Consider the following 25,859-nt stretch of genomic DNA (forward strand, 5'->3'; position numbering starts at 1 on the left):
ACTATGCCAATACTTAACTAGATATAAATATATATATATATATATATATATATATATATATATATATATATATATTGATTTGGTTGTGATGTATCATGTTATGATGTATAAATGTCCTCTTGTGAAGTAGGAGTACAACATAGGAGTACACACACACACACACACACATATATACACACATATATATATATATATATATATATATATATAAAGCATATACTGGAAATATTCAAGTATAGTACACAAACCACAAAATTATACTTAAGTACAGTGCTTTAGTTATGACCACAAGAGCCTGTAATGGAAAATGAAAGTAAACAAGGTTTGTTTTAAAGTTGGGATGTTTTTTTTTTTTGTTTGTTTTCTCTGCAGGTCACAGACACATAGGAAACTAATTTTACAACTTTTAGAAAGAGAAAAATTAATCTCACCTCCAGCTATATTGTAACAAGTTGAATAAGAAGTATGCTTCGTACAAATACTTCAGTCTGAATTGAAATTTTATCGTGTTTTATTGTGTTACGATGAAATGTTGAGTGAGGTCTTGCTTCGTTGTATTTTTGGCCTCAATAAGAATCTTTGTCCTGCTGAAAATGAGATAATGATGTTTGAAAAAAGGCTATGCAACATGGGGGAAAAAATGAAAAATGAAATGACATTTGTGGGGAAGTAAAGTTAAGCAGCAACAGGTGACTGATCTCAAACAATAGTGTAAAATGAACATTAGGTTCCTGTTTTTTTTTTCTGGGTCCTTAGGGCGCAGCTGGAAATCGTGACTCCGAGTCTCTGCCGTTTGTTATGCAACACCTGAAATGATGCTCACTTGAGTACAGTGGGATTAATTACTACATCCAACACACACTGGACAATGGAGGTTGAAGTAGATTTTTTTTTTCATTTTATGGCGTCCACAGTTCCTGAAAGCATAAAACATCCAAATAAGTTCAAGAGGAACACAATTGTGGTTTTTAAAGATATTTTATTACCGGAGTGTGTACAGACTTTTTTTTTTTTATTATTATTGTATAATCATCAATTGTAGCAATTCTCTAGAAAGCATTTTACTTTTTTTGAAATAGTTTTTTTCTCGTAAGAAAAGTTAGGCTGTTGAAAAGTCCAAATGCGGCAGAGCAGCCGAGTTCCTCGTATACGTCCATCAGTCCCAATTCAAATCCAACTCAAATCAGCCCCAGTGTCTGTGAGAAGAGGTCTGCTGCTGCACAGAAAATGGCTGAGGTGGGAAAAAAAAAAAGAAAAAGAAAATCCAATTCTTGATTACAGGGAGCCATCTGGTGGCGGCCGAGCGAACGAGCAAACCTAAAGCAACAGCAGAGAGCCTCCAGCGACAAATGACCACGTTTGTTTTATGGCTTTAACAAAGACGAAACACACTCACAAAAAAAAAAATAACAACCTTCTTCTTCTTTTTTTTTTTTTGTCCTTCCGAATCTTGTGCCATTTAGAATCAGTGCGGAAATTAAAATAGAAAATAAAATCTATGTTACAGTCCAATATTTTACCATAACATGTCACAAATACTCCATCGATATAAACATTTATAAGAACACACGATATAAACTATAAGCGCCCTGCAAAAAACCTTCCAATCTCCAATTCTTGCTCGTATATTGATTGTACTGTAAATAAAAACCAACAGGTGCTCAGTTAACAGTAAAAACTCATAGCACTAGTACTTGTTCATATATTTCTTTTTTCCCCCCAATGAAATGTTTTTGGAAATTAAAGATGTTTGCAGCACACTCAGAAAATCCTTTTTTTTTTTTGCATGTATAAACAGCAAAAAGAGGAATTTGCAACACACAACACAAAAACTAAATTTCCATTACTCTGTCTCCTGAAGACCGAACTTTTCTTTTATGCTTTTCTTTATACAGTACTAGAACAACGGACATGATCCAAAATGCTAAATTAATACCAAAAAAAATACACAATTAAGTGTACTGTGTTATTGAAAAGAAAGAGAACAGCTGTTTTTAATATCGTCACCGCTGTTAACATGCATTAACCCGTATTTATCTGACTTCTCTGGAAGCCGTGTCATTGAGGTGTAGCTATGTCTCCTGCCATCTTTTTTTTTTTTTTTAACCGCAAAAGTCCTGAAAATGAAATGCTGACGCGAGTCCTCTCACTAGTTGAATCTGTTTTTTTTTTTTTTTTTGTGGCACTGTGTGTATTCAAAGACCGCAGAATGAATGAAAACAGTGCGCGTCTACATTTAAACGGCAGAGGTGACAGGTAAATAAGAAATTAAAAACAATTATAGGAAAAATACAAACGTAATGCAAAAACAAGTTCCCGGCCATTTAGAAAGATTCTTCTTCATTTCTTCATATTTAACAAATCACTAGTAAACGCCTTCCGCTTTCCTCGAAGGAAGAAAAAAAAAAAAAACAACAGGGTGGGGGCGAGGGGACGTGGAGGCCGGTATTCCGTACTTTTAGCTCGTCTCCAGCTTCGCCATTTCCTGCACGTAGATCCCGATGCTCTCGCTGTCAAACAGCACGAAGTAGACGGTCTTGATGGTGGAAGACATGGTGGCCACGAAGTAGCTGGAGATGGCCTTGAGGATGAGCTGGGCCGCCGTCTGCTTCGGGAAACCATTCCTGACAGGAAAACGTGTGGTCAGACACTGTAAAGACTACTTCATAGAGCACACACACACAACTAACTACTGGACAGTGATAGTTTGGATTTGAAGCTCGGTAACTCATGTTAAGACTTGATGTTCAAGAGCTGGAAATATCTTGATAACCTTTAAATACCTAATAGACCTTCTTCTTCACAGAATATATTTTAGCTTGTCATAATGATGCCTCACTGTCATGGCTCATGCCCAAGTTTTAAAAGTTGTAAAGTCGTTTTACAAATGTGTGTATATTCATGTGTTTTAATGCCATTAGCTATGGCGTCAGACCAGATCCTACTCAGACCCTAAAGCGGAGTTTATACCTCTGCAGGACACAGACGCCGTAATCTACATTTGTAGCCTACGCTGGTGCGAGCCAGTCCGGATCACTCTGTAAAAAACGGCACCCAAATACTAGTCTACGCTGTGTCTTTTTTGTTTCTACTTCCTGCTTCACTTTCAACAATGTCGACTGAAACTTTCACTGAAATTTCGCTGAAGACGAGTCACACGAATGTTTGTACCTCCGAACCTAATCAGTTAACCTTTCCTTGATGTGTTCCATCTTTATTGATCCAAAACAATCAATTTGAAAATTGCAGAGAGGCTGGAAGTTTTGTGTTTAGACATTACATTTAAATACACCGATCAGGCATAACACTATGACCACCTTGTGCCTCCAAAACAGTTGGGACTCATCAGAGAATGGACATGGGCCTTCTGAGGGTGTCTTGTGGTGTCTGGTAACAGAATCTTGTTAGTGGGGGGGCTTTTGAGGGGAGGGGCCTCTGTGGATCATCCCACAGATACTTGATCAGTTTGGGATCTAGTGAATTTGGAGGCCAGGTCAACACCTTGTGCTGTTCTTCATGTTTTTTTTTTAGTTGTACCTAAAGCATTTGTGTGTGTGTGTGTGTGTGTCTGTGTCAGGCTGCGTCCTGCTGGGGAACTGATCAAGGAGTGTTATTGCTATGGGGCGGGGGTACCTGGTCTGGTCTAGGTGGGTGCTACATGTCTAAGTAACATCCACATGAAAGAATGCCAGGTCCAAAAGTTTCCCAACAGAATATTGAATTGTCACAAGATGGTCAGTGTTATTCACTTCTCCTGTCTGTGGTTTTAATGTTGTGGCTGATTGGCGTATATTACAACAGAACATCAGCGTATGATTGTTCTTATGACCAGAATATTAATGGTCCCCAGCTTTATTTCTAACACCACATTCAAAAAAAGTCCAAATTAATGTACGTTTTCATACGTTACCTTCGTACAGTTGTGCTCATAAGCACATACATACCCTGGCAGAATTTGTGATTTTTTTGGCCATTTTTCCAGGTATATGAATGTGTATGAATGAAAAGAGAAAAACTTTTTATTCACTCATGGTTAGTGGTTGGGTTAAGTCATTTTTTTTTTTCCAAACAACTGTGTTTTAAATCATAATGATAACACAAACTGATCAAAAGTACTACATACCCTGGTGATTTTGGTCTTTGAATGGCTACTAAAGGTAACCATCCTCACCTGTGATCTGTTTGCTTGTAATCAGTGTGTGTGCATGAAAGGTCAGTGAGTTTCAGTGCTCCTGACGGACCCTTGCATCTTTCATCCAGTGCTACACTGACGTTTCTGGATTCTGAGTCACGGGGAAAGCGAAAGAATTGTCAAAGGATCTGCGGGAAAAGGAAATTGAACTGTATAAACAGGGAAGGGATACAAAAAGATATCCAAGGAATTGAGGATGCCAATCAGCAGTGTTCAAACTCTAATTAAGAAGTGGAAAATGAGGGATTCTGTTGAAACCAAACCACGGTCAGTTCAGGTAGACCAACAAAAATTTCAGCCACAAAATTGCCAGGAAAATTGTTCGGGATGCAAAGAAAAACCCACAAATAGCTTCAGCTGAAATACAGGAAGAAGTGGTGTGGCTGTATCAAGATGCACAATAAGGAGGCACTTGAAGAAAAATGGGCTGCATGGTCGAGTCGCCAGAAGAAAGCCATCACTATGCAAATGCCACAAAGCATCCCGCTTACAATACGCCAAACACAAGCACAGAGACAAGCCTTCTGGAACAAAGTCATTTGGAGACCAAAATTGAGCTTTTTGGCCACAACCATAAACGTTACATAAACAAGGCCTATGACTGTGAAACACGGATGTGGATCGTTGATGTTTTGGGGATGTGTGAGCTACAAAAGCACAGGAAGCTTGGTTAAAACTGTTGGCAAGATGAACGCAGCATGTAATCAGAAGATAGTGGAGGAAAATTTGCACTCATCAGGCCCTGAAGCTGCGCATGAGACGTACTTCCAACGTGACAACGGTCCAAAACACAAGGCCAAGTCGGTTCTGGCGGTTCTGGAGTGGCCATCTCAGTCTCCTGACCTTAATATCATTGAGCCACTCTGGGGAGATCTCAAACGTGCAGTTCATGCAAGACAGCCCGAGAATTTACAGGAACTGGAGGCTTTTTGCTGAGAAGAATGGGCAGCTTTACCATCTGTGAAAATAAAGAGCCTCATCCACAACTACCACAAAAGACCTCAAGCTGTCATTGATGTTAAAGTGGGCAACACACGGTATTAAGAACTGGGGTATGTAAACTTTTGATCACTGTCATTTGGGTATTCTCTTTTGTCGTTAATAAATGGCCTCACCCAACCACTAACCATGAGTGAAAGAAAAGTTTTTGTGTTATCGTTCGTATTCTCTGAAAAATGGTCAAGAAATCATAAATTCTGCCAGGTTATGAGCACAACTGTATATTAGGAGTTAAGTGCTTCCAGTTAAACAGATGGTGTTATTAATAAGTCACAAGAACTAATACACATCTGGTCTAAGTGGGCGGTACACGTCTAAGTAACATCCACATGAATGAATGTCAGGTCCAAATGTTTTCCAGCAGAACACTGAATTGTCACAAGATGGTCAATACTTCCCCTGACAGTGGTTTTAATGTTGTGGCCAATCAGTGTATACAATAACAAACCTGTGCTGAAGTTTTCCCTGAACATTCTGTTCCCACCAATGTGAAAATGCAACTTATGACGTTTTAAGGACGTGCAAGGCAGCTTTTCTCCCATATGTACAGTCTTTGGTTTGACTGTATGTGTTTGGTAAACCACTAATTCTAGTTATTATACTGCACGCTGTTGACGTGCAGGAAGAGAAGCAGGTGTGTTGATAGTAAAGAACCTCGGGAAACTCCAATTTTGTCTTCCTCTCGCAGGTGTGTTTTCCTACCTTCCACTGCCGATGGAGGGGAAGGCCACAGACTTGAGTTTCTTCTCGTCCGCCAGGGCCAGGCAGTTCTTCACCGTCTTGTCCAGCATCTCCTCGCACTTGTCGGAGCCCCAGCCTGGACTGTTACAGTGGATGACGTACTTGGCGGGCAGGCCGAAGCCGGCGGTCAGCACGGCTGCAAGGAGGAGAGGAACAGTTAGTAAGGTGAGAAGGAAAGTGGAGAGGAAATGAAGAGAGAACATAACTGCGAGCTAAACTGTGAAAATAGTTTTGCACATTGCTGTATGAAAACATATGGACATACCAATACTAAATCTGTGATAAATGGTCATTCTAAGCTAAGCAGTGTTTCAATAGACTGTATAAAGATGGGCGGCGGAACAGCTCCTCAAAAGTGAAGCCAAAGCAAGTAGAGCTCCCCCTGGTGGCTGGCTGCAGTATAGGTCATAAGCTCCACCCCCTCCATGTTAGCGGATGCGACTTGCGCCGAACTAAAACACTAAAATACACGTCAAATAACTTTTTTTCTGTCATTTTAAGTAGTTAAAACAATGTTAATGCATGTTCAAGTCTCATTTTCCGTTTCATTTTAGTCATTTGACACTATAGAAACAGGATGTGACATGCCAACCGCTCTGTAAAGCTGTCTGTGGGGCCGTACAATTTTTTAAAATAATTACAGTGTATAATCCAACATTTTCTTGTAGCTGGTGGAGGTAGATCAGATTGTAGTATTAATTAAACGAAAACGCGAGTGACACACCGGTCGCTCTCCTGCTCTGCGCTGAATTTAACCTGAAGAAGAAAACGGCACGGACAACTCACGTAGCATGTGAAGCTATTTGTGTTGTTCAATGGTAAAAATTTACGTTTCCGCTACTTTTTAAAACCCGATGTTTGTACTCTTGATTTTTTAGACCATGGAGATTTACAGTTATTTAAAGAGAGTCGCTCAAAACCCGGAGAAAATGACGCCACACGTAACGTAAACTACTAGCTAAACTTTATAAGCGCTAGCTAGCAAAGTTAGATTGAAAGTCAACTGTTTACTGTAAACTAGATGTATTCGCTGACACTTTATTTAATCTTACACACATTTGTCCATAGAAAGCCACATCTCAACAGCATTATGTTTAGTTTTCCTGTATATTAACTGCACAGGCTGCTGCCATTTGTCGCTAAATCCAATATTATCGCGATATTGCGGTAATTTACAGACGCAGTGATACAAAACGCATGCTCTTATTTTACACCAGGATCTCATGAAATTTTGTGGTTACACTTCTACGAATTACTTCCTACTTTCATTGATTAAATATTTATTTAATAATCTAGTCTCTAAAATGCCAGAAAACGACTTAAGCCTAGATAGGAACCAAATTAAACGAGCAAGCCATCCAAATGCCACGATCAGTAAGCCGCAGCATATTAAATCTTTTAAAATATCAACAGTAACAGGATGATATTCATCTGTGAAAACTGAAAAGGAAAAAAAAAATGTGGTGTGACTTTTCAAATGTTTAGATGTTAGATAAATGTTTACACGAGTGCTTGCACAACACCGAGAACGTAATCAAACTAAATGGAAGCAGAAAGTCTGTCGTCACCCACAGCTGCCACCCCATTTATTTCTCACTCCTGAGACGAATGCTTTCTGCGTCCCTCTAACATGATGTGCAGCATCTGTACGAGACAACGAGTGAACTTTCTCGGCTTCGTTAACCGCAGGAGCTAAAAGAACACTTGGTGGAAAATGAATGAAGCAAATCCGGGATCTTAAACTGCTTTGACCGTTACAGTGAGGTGGGCCGTAGAAATCACTTTCCCAGACAGCTGGGATGGAGAAAGATGAAGAGGGGGTGACAAGAGAAAGAAGGACAAGGTTCTCTGTAGTTAAACGGTTAGTTCAGTCCTTCATCAAGCCAACAGCTGTCGAAAGTGAAACCCCAGCCAAAGTGCCCCGACTCTGTGAAGTGGGAGTTTATTAGCCCACAGCGAACGTGTGACTGGACTGCAGTCAAAGCTGAGGAAGAGCTCATTTCCAGATGGCTCACAGAGACGATGGAGAGACTTCACACAGCAGAGACAGAGCCAGGCTCACTGCATGTGTGATCTGCCCGTGAGGTAAAGTCAGAGAGCGACGACGATGATGATGATGATGGTTTTAACGACTGTGCGCAAAGTTCAGCTTGTTTTACAGTTTGGTTAGGCGGAACAGTGAGTGGTGGTCTGGAGATGTGGACAGTCCCGCACCATTTCCAGGGTGTGGACTTTCTGATGATGTGGTTTCAGCTTCTGGGATTTTTTTTTTTGTCAGCTTTGCCTCATGACTAGATTCACTCATGCTAATGACCAGCTTCTTTTATTCAGTCCCAAAAACCAAAAGCGGCCAGGTTGGTGCTGAAATACAACCACGAGCATTATTTCCTGCAACAGGCCGACCAGATGTCAGCGAATGACAATAAAACAGGTACACAGTCCACTAGCAGTCAGTCCTCAGCCCATTCATTCTTAATGAAATCTTCAAAAACTGCTCAAAAAACATAGCTATAACATTGTGACCCCCGGGTTGAGGAGAGGGCCTCTGTGGATCATCCCACAGATACTTGATCAGTTTGGGATCTAGTGAATTTGGAGGCCAGGTCAACACCTTGTGCTGTTCTTCGTGTTTTTTTTTTTAGTTGTTCCTAAAGCGTTTTTGTGTCCCTGTGTCAGGCTGCATCCTGCTGGGGATGGCTGCTGCCATCAAGGAGTGTCATTGCTATGGGGTGGGGGTGCCTGGTCTGGTCTAGGTGGGTGCTACATGTCTAATTAACATCCACATGAATGAATGCCAGGTCCAAAAGTTTCCCAGCAGAACACTGGATTGCCACACGATGGTCAATGTTACTTAGTTCCCCTGGTCATAATGTTGTGGCTGATCCCACCCATTTAACCGGTGGTATAACGAGATAATCGGTAAATTAATATTTTGTCCTCAAAGTTGTCAGATGATCTTGTGAGGATAGTCAGACAAAAAATAGAGTGTTGAAGCCTGGACAGGTCTCCAGTCTATCTCAGGGCTAACACAGAGTGACAGACAACCATTCACGCTCACACCTACAGCCAATTTAGAATCACCAATTAACCTAACGAGCATGTCTTTGGACGGTGGGAGGAAGCTGGAGTACACCGAGAGAACCCATGCAGACACAAAGATGCTGTGAGACATACTGCTAAAGAGCAACTGTAAAAGATTATATTAATGATCATCTTGTAGCTTTCAGCAAACGAGCTGCAAAAAGACTAGTGGTGCCGAGTTCAGTTTCCTTGACCCAAAACTCTCTTCACTGCACATTTATCACAACACAACAGTTCTCTACTTCCAGCAGAGCAAACAATACACAGATAATTCACACCGGTAGTTTTGATATGGAGTCACTGTGGGAAGAATTCACTGACACACACCGAGCTGTTTTAATTTACAACAAGAAGTCCTTCTACTAAGCTTTCAGCACATTTTAGTAAACAATATAGGTAATAGATTACTTTAGATTAATAGTGCTTTACGAAATAAAATGTAAACTTTAATACTTAAGAGTTACGTCTGGCCTTGAAATTACGACGCTTCCTTAAAAAAATCCAGAACACTTGTCAAAAAATATTTTAAACATCCTGAAGAAGTTTGTCCGACGGCTGTTCTGATCCGGTTCTGGTTAAGATGACCGCTCAGCCGATCCAGACCCAGAGAATCCCCCGGCAGCCTCGACTGGCCTGGCGTTCACTCACCTGGTAATCTATTTATGAGCTCCGCGCGGAGACCGGGATTACGACGCTGAGCTAACTTGGCTGACGCCGGGGAAGCGTTTGAATAAGTGAGTGTTAGTGACGGATAACGAGAGAGACAGATGGAGAAAGAATAAAAAAGGGACAAAACGAAGGGGAAATAAAAAAAAAAATGACAAATGGACTGAAAGATAAAATAATCTGTAAGGGCTCAAACTCTGAGAGGTTTAAAAACTGAAGTCAAAAGGAACAGATGGGACGTGCCAGTACTGCTTTCAGACGACAGCGTTTTGAATAATTTCTACGTTTAGCTTTTGCAGGAAGAATGAAACAATGACAGCGGTGTCCTGAAATCATTTGCCTAATGTGGGAGTGGATGCCCAAAGGACCCCGTTCAGCGATGAGAAACTTACGGGACACGCTGACGTCAGTGACGCTTGAGTGGATCAATGTTCACTTTCAAAACCCCTTTAAATCCAGCATGGGAAGAAAGACATGGAAAGTAAGGGTGGCCCAGAATGTAGAGTGTTAAAAAAATAAAAAAAGAAAGGAAGGGAGGATGCAGGAAAGCAAAACAGAATGACGACAAGAGAGGAGATGACTGCAGTTTTGCTCTTTGTGGTTTGGATGTGAAGCTCGAATACTTCTTCCTATTTTGTACCCAGTAGAAAGTGCATTCAAATGTTTCTTTAGGTAGTCATTATAGTGACATCGGTCGAGGTTACTTCTACTTACTACTATTACTACTAATGATCTCATACCAGAAAAAAAGACCCTTCATAACCTTCGTAACTCGAGGGTTTGACTAATACCTGGAACAATCAATACCATCTTACTCTAAAGCAACGGAAATGTCGTTTACTACTCCAGTAAATAGGACAAACCTCAGGTACTGCAATTTCCTCATTGCGGGACTAATGAAGGTTTTTCTTATTCTTATAACGGGAGATTTTTCCAGTCCCTCTTTTCGATACAGGATGAGGCGGCGGATTAGTTTACAATGGTTTCACTTATTGTCCTTTATCAGGAATGAATGGATTCAGCCAGACAGAAGCAAGTATTGACCCAGACTTTGATTTAAAAATAGAGAATTGGAGCCAGGTTTCGAGTGGCTTACAGCAACTTGTAGGGTTGTCCCTTAAAAAATGGAATCGTCCAGTATTTAGAAATAAAAGTATGCGTCCCGTATTGAGCTGAAACGGGACAGACTTTGTCCCGTATTACCGTGAGAATTAAAAATAGTGTGTAACATGTCAGTGGAATTAATGAATAACAGCGCTTTATGTGGAAATTTACAGTAAACTTATTCCCAGGCCGTCTCCTGCTCTGTGACCAATAAGATGACAGCAGGAATCTCGCCGTCATCTCATTGGTCGAGGCTTGCGAAGAAGATACCGGAAGACAACAAATCAACAACTTTTCCTCAAACTTTCTGTTTGAACTTTTCTTATTGCACTATTACAAGAGGAATGTTCTGCTTTCTGTTGTTTTACACTAATTTATACAGTTTTAAGTTAAGCAGGTCAGGTTTCTATTTAAGAAAGATATTTATTTTATTCTGTTAATTTTGTTATTTTCTATTACAAATAAATTGTTGAATAATAATTAGTTTTCCATGTGTTCATATCACTCAAACATATGCATCTAATTCAATTCAGGTTTGAGTCAAATAGTTAAAAAATCGTTTCACACACACAAATAATTGCTAAAAAAAATTCACCACGCCGGGAAGGGTGAAGGCGATCGGGTCGGCCGGCCCTGACAATGAGGTGTCCCTTATTTATTTTTCAGGGAGTTGGCAACCCTAGCGACCTGTCACCTAGCTTTGAACCTGCTGGATGGGGGAAATCGAAGAAAACTTACTGCTGCTGGTGTTTTGCAAAATAAGCAAATTAAAAATCAGTATCTTAAGGTCGTAACACACCAAGACGATAGTAAGGAGTTGGTCAATGTCAGGCAGACGGTGAGCGTCTGTCGCCAGTCAGTCCTTTTCGACTGAGCGGAGCCCGTCGGTGACAGAGAACACATCTGCTGCTCAGCTTAACGCACCGAATCAAAACAAACAGCCGTCCCAAATTATGAAACCGAAGGCCGACCGATCCCCGTGACTCAGGAGAGTCCGAGACGAGTCGAGAGACGAGCCAGAAAATCTGCGTGCACTTACCACCAGCCACCTCCAGAGGGCCGTTCTTCTTCTTCAGCTCTTGCACCGCATCGGTGAACTCCTTGCCTCCCTTTTTTTCCAGAGCGGAGCCTGTACACGGAGAGGAGATTGGGGTGAGTGCGTCCTCACATGCTGCAGAGCTCAGCAGGAGAAGAGCAGAGCAATGATTGATGGTCATGCTGACAGACAGACAGGCAAGCAGGCAGACATGTAGATGGACGGACGGACAGACGGGAAGGCAGACACGGATGCTGTCAGTCATTTCACCTGGCCTCTCTCTCTCTCTCTCTCTCTCTGAATCTTTGAGCACTTAATTAAGCGTACAGACTTCCTGATACTTCCTTTATTTGTGAGACTCAGGAGAAGCCTCACAAGTAAAGCAGGCGTCCAAGGCTGCTATTTTCCAAATGACTCACTCTGAGTCAGTTAAACTAACGTATTAAAAGCCTCAGTCCCTAATTACTTCCCTCTGTCCTCCCACACTGCCTCACACACGGTGGACTGAGGGCATTTTCTCTCGCTCCCAAACCGGGGAGACAGCAGCTCGCAGCATGTTACAGATGGCAACGTAAAAGCTTCGTCGAGCTGCTTTGTGCTCACAGTTAAAGCAAATTAAACTGTTCTCTTCCTTCTTGTTCTAACGTGTTAAAAGAGTCGTTTCACACCGATCCAAGTGAAGAGTGCGAAAGAGAGAAGCCATACAGGAACCCAGAGAGCGGGAAAGGCGATTAAACGCTCTGGCTGCAAAATCATTAAAAAGAGAAATTAAATTGTTAGTGGGGGAAAAAAGCTCTTACGTGTATTTAATAATCTATACGAGCAAGCAGACAGGGTTTCAAAGCCCCTTTGTGGTCGTTAATGGCTACGTAGTTTGTTCACTCGTTAATTCACATGAGCATTGATCTCTTTCTAACCAGCTGAAGTGACAGCATGGTTAAGGGGTTACAGGTCACAGGAAATGAAGCCCAGAGCGTCTGCGATTCAGTTGAGCGGAACAAACAACAACAAGCAGCAGCAGCAGCAGCAGCAACGTTTCAGGATTATACAGACAACAAACAGTTCTGTATGCGTTACTTGATCCACTCCACAACTACTCAGAGGATCATTTTTTTCTCTTGACGCTGCATCGTGCACATGATTAAGAGTACGGTGCAGAGCACAACTGCAACATATGGATCACCCATGTTGAAGGACTATACGCTTGCTTTTGGATGTTTTGCAGGCTGGCTGTGGCTCATATGAAAATAAAAAACGTGCAGTCAACATTTAATGCGGCATGTGGATTCAGGATTGCTGAATTATCCAGCAGCAGGATCGACGAGTTTTAAGGCACAGCAAGTTATGAGAGTCCGAGACAGGATACAAGTCCAGAAAGTTATCAAAAAGCCCAGTTGGACTTTTCTGTTCTCCCTGCTCCTGCTCCTGTTACTGATCTGGCGGACTCGCGCTGAGAAAAGACAGCCAGCTTCCAACTAACAGTCTTTTCTAGTGTGGTAAGCAGCTAAATGATCCTTTTCCACATTTGTCCGCATTCGGTCGTACGTCTTTATTGAAAACAGTGTTTGAATCCCACAACAAGCCCCTCATTGCATAAATATAAGAGGCCCTGCTTGCACATTTCAAGCCTCTCGAGCAAGTTAATGTTCACGTGATAGAGCCCAGTCCATTCTGCAAACCAAATTACTTGTGGGGAAGCAGGGAGTCTGGTTGTGGGTTTTTGTTTCAGTGGTGATCTCTAACTAAAAACCTCCCGTAACGAGAGAACGCGCCGCTGCTGCTGTGATGTTTGTCCACAGGCTGTAGCGCAGAGCATCTGGATATGCAGAGGGAGAGCAGACAGGCAGCCGAGGTCACTGCGGTGTCAGTGGTTCCTTTACCTACTTCACCACCTGTATAGAGGGAGGAGTTGGTCGGGTGAACGACAGCGTCGCTCTCCACGATGGAAATGTCGGCTTGGACAACTTGCAACTACAGACGACAACAACAACAGGCAAACAACATGGTGGTAAAAAAAAAACACAGTGAATGACCACAGGAGCAACAACACGGGACAAAAAGAAGAAGAAGAAAAAGAAGAAGGAGGAGGAGAGGAAGAGACAGAGAAGTGAGCACGCTCCTTAATTGGCTGAGGACGTCACAGGAAACAAGGAGGCAAGAGAGGAAACGGTGGGTCACGTTACAGTGAGGAAACAGGGCAGCACAGTTGGATAGATTAATTTTAGATGTACAGTAAATAAGCCTGATTGTCTGTTACTGTAGAAACCTGTCCAACTGTGTCGACCCGATTCCTGAATATTATGACAACCTCGCAGTCAGGCCGCAGCGAGCGACAAACGTTGGCTTTTATCCCCTAAACGGCTGCTCTATCCTGGAATTGCGGCGATTTTATTTTGCAGGGGCCTGGCAGCCATTTGAAAGGAAGGAAGACAACCTGGAATGAACCTCAACACGTCTACACAATGGGAGGAGCAAGCAGGATGCTCTGAGGAGCTTTGAGAGGTTGAAAAAAAATCCTTGAAAGTCTCATTTATTTTATTTATGATTTTCTGTGGATTTGCGAGAGAAACTCCACCTTTCTCGCTCCTCGTTTCGGATCGGTTGCTTGAGGTCGCGAGGAATCAAAGGATCTCATCATTTATTCACACTGCGAGCAGCTCTCTTCATTTCCTGAACAGCGGACCTTCCAGGAGGCACCAACAAGAACGTCTACAGAGGAAAGTTCACTGCCGCATAAACTGCATACATTATAAGCATTTAGAAAAACAACAAGTAAATACTGCATAAACCAAGCAGTCAGTACTTGGGAAGTGGATGTGTCTTTTACTTATTTTTAAGTAATGAAGCTAACTAGGGATGGACTTAGTTAATTACAAAAAAATGAACGCATTTAATCGCAGTTTGCGTTCCGAACAACGAGGAACTTTTGTCAGTGCACGATTTCCTGGTACACTGATTACACTCACGCACACGTCAGAGCTCTGCTAACGGCTAACGGCTATCAAAATGGAGGAATCGGATGAAAGCATGTTGCTAGGACTGATGGAGGGAAATTTTTATTTTAAAAAAAAGAAAAAACTACCTGATGGAAGCCTTGATAAAAGCAGAGTGTTGTGCAAATTGCAGTGAGCACATTAACCGCCAGAGATGTTAGCACTAGCAGTCCACGTATATCCATATAGTGGGAGGGAATGGGGCACCGAAACACGGCCTCTAAATAACGCATTATCTGCCTCGAAACTCGTTAATTTCACCACTATTTTGTTATCGTACGCTAGTGCTATTCCCCGTTGAGTCCGGAGTTACCTGGATATACGCGGATCAAAATATTGTCCGAATGACTCCAAATGACACCAAAGTTATATGGGTGAGTAAATGACCGTATTTTATGCCAGAAATGAGGTCCAGGTTGTAAAAAAACGGTAATTCCCCTTTAAAGTACTTAAAATGGCACTCTAACTTTAGGTCTGTTCAGTTTGGCCAGGGATATTTACTTTCTTTTTCTACTGTTTTGAATTGAAATGCAATTAAATGCATTTTTCCAGACATTAACAGAGCTCGAGTTTACAATATTCATGTCTTCATGTCTATTATTTGATTCAGTTGTCCACTACAATCCATTTAAATAAAAAAAAAATGTTGCTTCTTGGCAAATATTGCTATGCGATTAAAATGTGATTAATTGAGTTTAACTAATTACAAAGCCCCTAATTAGATTAATTGTTTTTAATCGAGTCCCACCCCTAAAGCTAACATTTTGTATCCTCTGAGATATAAAGCCAGTATCAAAGCACATCACTTATTCAATGTCGTGTAGCTGCAATAAACCTAAATCTCACACATTAAATTTCAAGCTCCAAAGAGCGTCAGGCTGTTTTGCTGCTACAAATGGACTCTGATCGCCACAAACAAAGGACATCAGCCTCAGAAAACGGCTCCAATAACAGAAAATGAAAAGAGAAACTGGGATCAAGTTGCTCTGGATTACAAATCAGCAAACAAAAAGCCATCAGTGGATGATTTGTGGTGTGAATCGAATTTTCCACACATTGATAACCTCTCTAAAAGGTCCAACATTAGAGCTAAACGAGCAAGATGAGTGTGAAACTACCCACAGTGTGAAAAAAAAAAAAAAACGTCTTTTCAGCCGTCTTATTTTAAGTTGGAAGAAGTTTAACTTTCAAGGATTTTTAAACCTCAAAGCCCGCTGGGACCAGAGAGAGAGAGCGGAGGGTGGGGAGAGGCTGGGGAGCTCACCTAGATCGTCTTTAAGCTCGAGTTCAGCGTTGGTGGGGTTGATGACCCCCTCCACGTCAAAGCCAGCCAAGTTACTGACCTCGCTGTGGATAAGGTTGAGCTGCGGAGGTGGGAGGCAGGGAAGAGCGGCGACGGGGGGGGGGGGGGGAGGCATGCCGAGGAGGAGGAGGAGGGGGAGGAGGAGGAAGAGGAGGATGTAGAGCAAGAGGGAAGAGGTGAGGAAGCAAAGCCATTAAAACCAGATTCACACTGCAGCTTGAAGGGATACCTTGACACTTTGATTAATTAAAAGAAAATTATGAGGCTTTATGCATTTATTGACACTGCTACACTAAATAAAAGCTGATAATGTGTCTGATTAAAGGACAATTAACAGCTTTTGACAGCTTTCAGATTTAAGACGTCTGGATGAGATCATGAAGCTAAGCTGTTATTTAATATAGCAAGGCAAACAGCCTGGAATATTAAGTCCACATCTGTAAAACTCAGACAAATGACAACAAATTAGACTTCACACGGTGGCCCAAAAAACGGTAGAGTTTCTGATATATTGTCTACATTTTATATTAATTGAGACGTCCATCCTGCCAAGAAAATCCCAATTTATTAAGGCTTTATTGCAATTTATTTTTTTTGTTTCACAATTCGCTGGTTTTGTTTAAATCTAGGGCGGCACAGTGGAGTGGTGGTTAGCACTGATGCATGTTCTCCCTGTGTCTGCGTGGGTTCTCTCCAGGCACTCCACCTTCCTCCCACCGTCCAAAGACATGCTGGTTAATAGGTGATTCTAAATTGGCAGTAGGTGTGTGTGAATGGTTGTCTGTCTCTCTGTGTTAGCCCTGCGATGGACTTCACTGGACAAGCGGCTACAGAAGATGAATGAATGAATGTTTAAATCTAGCTGTACCTGCACAGTTTCAGGTAATTTGGTTGCCAGCATCCAAATGTCAAGGTATCCCTCGAAAGAAATGTTACGTCCAGTCAGCACCTCTCAGTTTAAGATTCATTAATCATGTGTTATCCAAACATTACATTCCGCCACCGACGCCCAGATCATCCCAAAGCAAATGTGGTGACAAGAGTGCACAAAGCATGAGCCTGAATAAAACACAAGTGGAAAATGCTGTGGAGAGTAAAGTGCAGTTAGAATAATTAAGTGTGCAAAATGATGTTTCTATTCACGGGTTCATTATCTTTATCAGCGGGAAGTTAACTGCATCCATATGATTAATTATCAGCAGCTGCTGTAATCTGTGGTCAGCGACACGATGGAGCGCCGAGCCGTTTTTATCTAGTGAAGAGCAGAAATGACAGCAGACGTACGGCTTCATTTTCAATTACTCCGGGCTGCATTTCAAATCAGTTCTGCCTCCTCAAAACATGCAATTTTTTTATTATTATTATTATTTGTAACTCGCTTAAACATGGCATTTATTGTCCTCATCTGTTCATATAGCTAACTCACAGAATCACAAGCAAGTGCTGTGTTTACATGGACACTGATGTTCCACTAATAATCTGAATAAAAACACCTCACGTATCAGACTGACCCCACCTGGAGGAATTTTCTAACAGAGAGATGGCTCAAATCAATAATCAATTTATTAGGATATATAATATTATTGTTTTATCTGATCATTTCTCTCGGGGTAGAATAAATCCATTCTTTCTGTGCATGGCTGCCCCATGAACGAAGCTGGAATCAGTGTCATCGAAAAGTGCACACCTTGGTGAAATTTAATGTTCCTGAAATCTGAATACTTCCTCTTCCGTTATATTTCCAGCAGAGCCACATTGCCACATATTTTTATTTAGCATGTAAACAGTTAATCCGGAGGCTCTGATCAGAATGATTTCGATTCCAGTTGAATGAAATATATCGTCCGAGCAGATGTAGCCAATGAGTCAATACACTTTAAAAATAGCATCTGCAGTAAAAGGTTATGGCAGCTCCTAATTTACCACCAGCTAAATGTCAAATTAATTACTATCAAATGAACGTAGTCGTATAAACATATGCAAAGCAGACCAGTGCCGCCGGCCGCCGTCAGGTCACAACTGAGCCGAGACTCTGGAGGGAAATTACATCTACGCAGTGGATTTTATTTATACACTCATAAAGTTTCATTTGTAATTCGATAAAACAAATCTGTGTCTCACATATAATGCTATTTTTTTTGCACAAGATCCTAATAACTTACTACCTGCAAAATGAGCGAAAGGGTTCCAGTGACGCTTCTTGCATCACTCTTGAGTCATTCAGTCTGTAACTCACACTCAGTGTCACTGCAAGCTTTCGTCTGATTGCACGTTCCTTTCGATCTTTATAATCTTCTGATCTTGAAGATGCAAGGAAATTTACTTTCAAGTTTCAGCTCAATAGAAGTCAAAAAGCATTATATTTATTTTTTTTCTCAGCAGGACCAAAGCAAGGGGAACGAGCAGCACGGTGCTGCCGTCGCGAGCAAAGCTTACAATTAGCTCTTATTTAAAAGGTGAAGTTCTAGCAGACATGTTATGATGTGCAGTGGGAGGAAAAAAAGGAGCTTCATTTTATGAGTTAGACCAGATGAGCAGGGAAACTTTTGTCACGTCATCTTTAATTGATTTCTACCCTGAGGTCCAGTTCAGTTATGAAGGGGAAGTACAGATAAAAGACTAAATAAAAACATTTGGATATAATAAAGCGGCTGTTCTTAGATCTGTTAGGGCCATGTCGCAGAATAAAAATTACCGTTCTGTTTCTTATCAGTGAGGTTCTGACAGATATAAAGAGCTGTTTTATCCTCAGACTTTAGCACTGGTTTGATTCGTTCACACTCAGGTCATTTGTTTTCGGTTGCTTAAGAAAGAGATGTCACAGTTTGATCCCAACGGGGACCGGACCGGTAACAAAACAGCATAATAACCTATAATAACCTTTGTTTTAGCGCAAAGAAGTACATTATGAGAATGTTTACATTTGATGAACTATCTTGTTACGAAATTTTTTTCGAACAACCTGAAATTGCGACCCCTGGTGGACAAGTTACGAACAGAAAAATCATAGTTAACCTCTTCTATGTCATTTTTGAATTTTACAAATTCTTTCCCACAGCCCAGACTGGACCCTCTGGGAGGGGGGCTGGTTTTGGACCATGGCCTGGAACCCTGAATTACACTGAAAAAAGCAAACATGTCGCATCTCCGTTTCCTTGTTAAATCGCACGTATCAGTCATCTAACAGTCTACTCTACTCTCTAGTGTGGACAGAAAACTTACCTTCTGACCCAGGAAGAGGCTCTTGGTGGAGAGCACGGTGAAGCTGTCGGCCGGAGAGCCCTCTGTGGTGCTGTCTGCCGACGCCGCCTTGCTCACTTCGCCCTGTTTCTGTTGAGGACACAGAGTACATGATCATCTCCGAAGCAATCGGGTTCTTTCTTGTCGTCTTCGGTTTGGAGGTCAGAGGTCAGGGTCGGGGTTAGTATCACGGCTGTAGTTTAATATTTTGTCACTGCAGAGCCTAAAATCTAAATTTATTTTCTTATTCGAAAGGTCTTCCTAAACAAAGCTTTGTGATGTTTGATTTATTTCCCACCAGTACCAAGAACATATTCAAACCATTTTACGTATACATATATATATATAAAATAACTTATTGTAGTGACTTATTTCTTCTAAGCTCTGACTAATCGCCACTAATTGTCACAGTTAACATTTCTGGCTCCTTCACGAATGCATCGGGAAATGGCAAAACACCTCATCCTGATAAATTCATAATCTGTTTTTATCTTCTTGCTCCTTCCGTTTATGAAAGTGTTAATTTCATTATACTCTGTTGCTATTGGAATCAAATCAGCGTTTCCTTTAGTTTTCTCTGCAAGTTAAAGCCAAAACATCCAGTAATCTATGATTCTGAAGAGCAGGACAACTACTGTTTAAATTTGATAACAGCTCGAGCTGTTGTGACATTTTAGTTGCAGACTAAGTCTTGAACAAGTAACTGTGATTCATGATTTGACTGTCAAATTTTTTGCAAATGCTCATGTTTCAACAGCTGCATTTCCTGTGTTCTTTTCGTTTTTCTTGTCTGTCAAAGGGGACTTACCGTTTTTTACAACCTGGACCTTATTTCTGGCATAAAATACCATCTTTTACTCTCCCATATAACTTTGGTGACATTTGGAGTCGTTTGGACGATCCATATCGTCCAAACAATCCATACTATATATCCATATAGTGGAAGTGACTGGGGCACCGAAACACAGCCTCTAAATAACGCATTATCTGCCACAAAACTTGTTCATTTCACCAATATTTTGTTATGATACGCTAGTGCTATTCCCCGTTGAGTCCGGAGTTACCCGTTATTATCATCCAGGGTCTGTAGATTGACCCACTAACCTCTGACCTGGATAATTTCATCTCTGAAACCATTTTACGTATACATATATATATATAAAATAACCCCGCGCAGCTTATTTACCTGTAATTTGCTACTGCTTGTTTTTTGCAACATGGCTAAATATGTTTCCGATTCTGAGGTTGTGGACGACGACTTTGTTTATGATGGACGTCCTTATTGTTTTGAGCCAGAGTATACGGATGAGGAGCTTGTTGAAAGGAGGATGCAGAGGCAGAGAGAGGAACAGCTGGCCAAAGAACAACAAACCGCTGGAATAGATAACAGGTAACTCCGGACTCAACGGGGAATAGCACTAGCGTATCATAACAAAACATTGGTGAAATGAATGAGTTTCGCGGCAGATAATGCGTTATTTAGAGGTTTTTCGGTGCCCCAGTCACTCCCACTACATGGATATATGCGGATCTAAATATCTTCAGAAACGACTCCAAATGACACCAAAGTTGTATGGGTGAGTAAATGATCGTATTTTATGCCAGAAATAAGGTCCAGGTTGTAAAAAAACTGTAATTCTCCTTTAATGTGCACGTTTATAGCAAAGAGTGTGAATGGGATTGCTGCTGGTGGATCCATAGAGAGGTCTGTGAAGATTCTCAGTCATCCAGATTTATATCTAAAACAAAGCTAAACCAGAGGCAACTGGACTCGTTTGAAGTTTTTGGATGATTGGTGAAACCTCAAACAAGTTCAGCTGCCTTTGGTTTATCCTTCTTAAAGAGTGTCACGTAGATAGTTTTGTAGATTAAAGATACCATCACCTTCGACCACCGCCTTTTTTGCTAATCCAATTTGAGTGCTCTCCTTTTTTATGTGGCTTAAAAGCAAAATATGCACACAGTGGTGCTGAGGTGTTTGGCTTTGAAAGTAAATGCGTGACATTAATGGGAATAAATGCTCATTAAAATGCAGCCGGTCGCATATTAGAAGGTAAACACCTGGAGATAAACAGTTGGCAAAGCGAACGCTCCCCTCAGGAGACACTACACCATAGCGGAAGAAGGGAACGTCATTGAAAGCGGGCAATCATACGCCAAACTGTGGAAAACTGTGAAAATATTGCTAGACACGATATTGCTGTTTTATAGATATGTATCAGTAACCGTGCCGTGCTCATAAATCAATCTGCATACCAGAACATGTACAATTAAATGCATCTGATGTTCCGTAATCACCTGACGTGATCCACTTTAAATTTTTTAATCACGGTCATGAAGACGTACCTTGGCTTTACCTCCTGCCTTCTTCCCGCTCATTTTCTTAGCTGCCATTTTCTTGACTGTCTTGGGTTTCTTCTCGGGGGCCGGCGAGACGGGCACCTCCAATTTGCCCTTCGCGCCTCTCTTCTTGGCCAGCAGCTCTGGATGGATGTTGGGGAGGACCCCGCCCGCTGCAATGGTCACGCCTTTCAGCAACTAACGGAAGGAAAGACACGGAGACGTAAAGACTCACTGGGAGGTGAGGAAACCGTCTAAAAGCTTCTCGTGACGCCGGTATTTGATCATCAGCCGACCTGGTTCAACTCCTCGTCGTTGGCAATGGCCAGCAGGATGTGCCGCGGTGTCACGCGACCCTTTTTATTGTCTCTGGCTGCGTTGCCGGCCAACTCCAGGATCTCCGCTACATGGCGCACAAACAAAACACAAGGGGTTAACTTTCAGGTGGTCTTATATATCACAAAAGGCAACAGATAATGTATCTCTGCAATATTCAAAGAGTAAATATCCCTTCAAACGTAAGCCATCGGCTTTAAAGCACACGTCAGGACATTACGTGACCTCTGAACCGAGAAATCCCTGAATGTACAGCTTGCCGGTGCTTCCTCATCAGAATCAACACGCTGTCATATCTCAGACAGAAGCTGACGTTAGCTAACTGCTTTCCTTCTGCCTGGGTCCTGAGTACATTTTACTGAATGTACATTGTGTAAATATTCTGTTTATACCAAAAATGTTCTCACATATCCAAAAACAACGTCTTTAATATTTAAAATTTACTGCGTTGAATTAACTGAAGGTGCAGTTTTACCAGATATCTGCACACCTAGATAATACACCTACAACACAGCTAAGGCGGCCGTTGTTGCATTGCATTATACAAAAATGAATCTCACCAGTGAGATACTCGAGGACAGCAGCCAGGTAAACGGGCGCTCCCACCCCGATGCGGTACTTGGGCAGCCCCCTCTTGATGTAGCGCAGCATGCGCCCCACGGGGAAGATGACCCCGGCCTTGGTGGACCGGGACGTCTTGGTCGACTTCTTCTTTCCTCCTCGGCTGGACATGGTGCTGAGAGTGCAACCAGTGTCGGACTCTGCGGGGGGGGGGGGGGGGGGACACGTTGACCACACTCCGTTAACAAGTCCGGACAGTACAGAATTTCTAGCGCAATAAAAATGACCTGAGGCGTGGAAGCAGACTAACTGTGGACACAGTGTGGATAATGAATTATGGATACTCTGTGTTTCTGAGAATGGATCCATTCTTCTGGTTTTACTGACGAAGAAATCTTTATGAATCCATAGAAACAAAAACAGCGAGCAGCCTCTAGTAACGGCCATGAAATACCAGAAAGAATCAGATGTGTGACTCCCCATGAGGCTTTATAATAAAAAAACAAAGTGTCTTTTTGTTGACAAGCCCAAGGTGACTTGCCGCCTTGCCTCATGACTCCTTTTAATTCTTTACTTGGTGGTAAAATACCCAAAATCCAAATCAGGCTTTTTGTGTCAATGTCACCCCTGATTATTTTTGAAAGCATTTTATTAAAAACACATGCCATTATGTTCCAGAGAACTCAGGAGAGCTCAGTGTCTAATCACAAATATCAGGTGCACATAGTTCTGGTGGTTGAAGTGTAATAAAGGTTAGTTCATGATATGATAAGTCTCATTATTGGGATTTAAATCAGTGTCACTGCGCCATATGCGGGCACCAATTAGCTGTGTGATAATCAATTAGCTCCACCATAGGCCACGCTATTTCCTCAACCCTGCTCCAATGCATCGTGCCCAACGTAATATTGGCCGTTTTTTGTAGAGCCAGCAGCTTGCAAATATGTTTAATTTGCACCATCTGCAGGATTTCTGCACCCCGGCCAGGTGTAGGTGGGTTTAACCGCCACGGTGGGCATTTATTTCTGTGGCCACTGACAGCGATTTCCGCATGTCAACAGCCCACCGGATGTCTTGCACAGGTATATATATTTCTACCCCCTGTCTGAGGAACCGAAATAAGGGTTAAAATGAAGCTGTCACACGACGTGCGTGACATTTTCCCGTTCGGGTCAGCTTTCTGGTGGAAATAACCCCGGCGGAGCGGTGTAGCGGCGGCGGCTGCTGCCCCGCTCCACCTTCCCTCCCCTTCCTGCCTGCCTGTCAGCTCCACGGTCTCCGCGCTCTCTCGGCCTCCATGCCAGACATATAAAAATATAAAATTAAATAAAACAAATGGCAACGTTAACGCTTCAATTCGGCGAACGGAGACCGGCTCGACTGTTGGGAAGGCGCGGTGCGAGACGCGCAACGGCTGCGTGCAAACCCGGGGGATTACTTACAAAACAGGCGGACGGCGGAATTTTTTCTCCCGTTCTCCGGTAACAAGCCTGGGCAGTGTCCCCGACTCCCACAATCCACAGCGAGCTGAAATATCCGAGTGAGCCAGCGCTGCCCGCGGAGCAGCGACTACAGGGAGCGGAGAGCTAGTCTGACTGTGGAGCTGATCGTTAACCCTTTACGCATTTACTTTGCCCAGAAAACACGTGTCTTGAGCTGAAATGCTTCCCCGGCACATCGATAAACGACTCTTACATTTAAGCTTTCCAAATGTCGTGTTATAAATACAGCTGATTTATTCACTCTTTGACCAGGGGTGTCACTGCAAGGTGCCCAGGGGGCCATTTAAGTCACTACACATGAATTCTTCTCAGCGGTTAAAATGTTTTGCATACTTTTGATTTTATGCCACGTAAACAAATGTTTACCACACCAATGTTTAGTATCTGCTTCCTTTTTGTTAAGCACAACTTCACCCGTGTGATCTGTTAATCATTATTTTCCATCACGTGTTGCAAAATGATGCCTGCCCAACCCATCCCACTGTTACACACTTTTACTCCCGGAAAAATATTTTTGTACTATCAAATTAAAGCTATAATATCTAGCCAGTGTGATCATAGACTAGCAAAGGATAATACTGCCAACGAAGGCCGACTGCGATGTGTCCGCACCTATCTGGACACTTAAAGGGGAACTACTGTTTTTTACAACCTGGGCCTTATTTATAGCATAAAATACGATCGTTTACTCACCCATTGCACAAGTTTAGGAAATAATTAGATCAACGTAAATCCATATTGCAGGTAAACAAGCTGACCGTCGCAGACGCGCGTGCCGCTCAGAGATGACATCGTCCAGGGTCAGAAGACATCAACCGGAGTCTGTAGATTGAAACATCCAATAATCTACTCTAGACATCTCCGTGGAGGTTAAATGTTGTTGTTGTGACAAGTATATGCAATTAGACATGTTGCTGTTCCAGGCATTGGGTTTGATTTCACTGATAAATTAACATTTCTTTAACAAGATGAGTGGGACAACTACTGTTTAAACTTGATAACAGCTTGGGCTGTCGTGACATTTTAGTTGCAGATTAATTCTCGAACAAATAACTGTGATTCATGATTTGACTGTCAAATTTTTGCAAATGCTCATGTTTCAACAGCTGCATTTGTTTTGTTCTTTTCCTTTTTCTTGTCTGCTAAAGGGGAATTACTGTTTTTTACCCATATAACTTTGGTGTCATTTGGAGTCGTTCGTCGGATATTTAGATCCACGTATATCCATATAGTGGGAGTGACTGGGGCACCAAAACACAGCCTCTATTCGCACGTCCGCGAATAGACAACAGGTAACTCCGGACTCAACGGGGAATAGCACTAGCGTATCATAACAAAATATTGGCGAAATGAACGGGTTTCGTGGCAGATAATGTGTTAATTAGAGGCTGCGTTTCGGTGCCCCAGTTACTCCCACTATAAGGATATACGCTTATCTAAATATCTCCCAAACGACTACAAATGACACCAAAGTAATATGGGTGAGTAAACGACCTTATTTTATGCTAGAAATAAGGTCCAGGTTGTAAAAAAACAGTAGTTCCCCTTTAAAGAGCTCCTCCAAAGTGAAGCCAAAGCAAGTAGAGCTCCCCCTGGTGGCTGGCTGCAATATAGGTCATAAGCTCCACCCACTCCATGTTAGTAGACGGGACTTGGGTTGAAGTAAAACACAAAAGTACGTCAGCGTCAGTTTGGCCAATGCAAGGAAGTGGAGACGCATTGTCCATATTTATATACAGTCTATGATCTGGACCAAAAAGTTGAA

At 42.1% G+C, this 25,859-nt stretch overlaps 1 protein-coding gene across 2 annotated transcripts; it reads right to left on the reverse strand.

The window, feature by feature from the left end:
• Nucleotides 1-969: 969 nt before the first annotated feature.
• Nucleotides 970-25,013, reverse strand: macroh2a1 (macroH2A.1 histone). 2 transcript variants are annotated; one of them, XM_084564915.1, is made up of 9 exons: nt 24,035-25,013; nt 22,592-22,792; nt 21,992-22,098; nt 21,702-21,893; nt 19,338-19,445; nt 13,700-13,790; nt 11,823-11,912; nt 5,894-6,068; nt 970-2,624 (listed from the first exon to the last, which is right to left on the reverse strand). In XM_084564915.1, the coding sequence occupies exons 2-9, from the start codon at nt 22,761-22,763 to the stop codon at nt 2,459-2,461; spliced, it is 1,101 nt and encodes a 366-aa protein (XP_084421041.1). In that variant the 5' UTR covers nt 22,764-22,792; nt 24,035-25,013; the 3' UTR covers nt 970-2,458. The 2 variants fall into 2 exon arrangements, with proteins under 2 accessions (XP_084421041.1, XP_084421040.1); XM_084564914.1 differs by lacking the exon at nt 13,700-13,790 and adding an exon at nt 16,077-16,176.
• Nucleotides 25,014-25,859: the final 846 nt, after the last annotated feature.

Source organism: Chelon labrosus (assembly GCF_963514085.1).
Source record: "Chelon labrosus genome assembly, chromosome: 17".
In the NCBI taxonomy this organism is placed as follows: Eukaryota; Metazoa; Chordata; class Actinopteri; order Mugiliformes; family Mugilidae; genus Chelon; species Chelon labrosus.

Coding starts and splice junctions, on each gene's coding strand:
- macroh2a1 (XM_084564914.1), bottom strand. CDS start 22,763: ATGTCCAGCCGAGGAGGAAAGAAGAAGTCGACCAAGACGTCCCGGTCC. Junction 19,446..21,701: donor AGGCAGGAGGTAAAGCCAAG/GTACGTCTTCAT, acceptor TGTCCTCAACAG/AAACAGGGCGAAGTGAGCAA. Junction 16,177..19,337: donor GCCTCTTCCTGGGTCAGAAG/GTAAGTTTTCTG, acceptor CCACCTCCGCAG/CTCAACCTTATCCACAGCGA.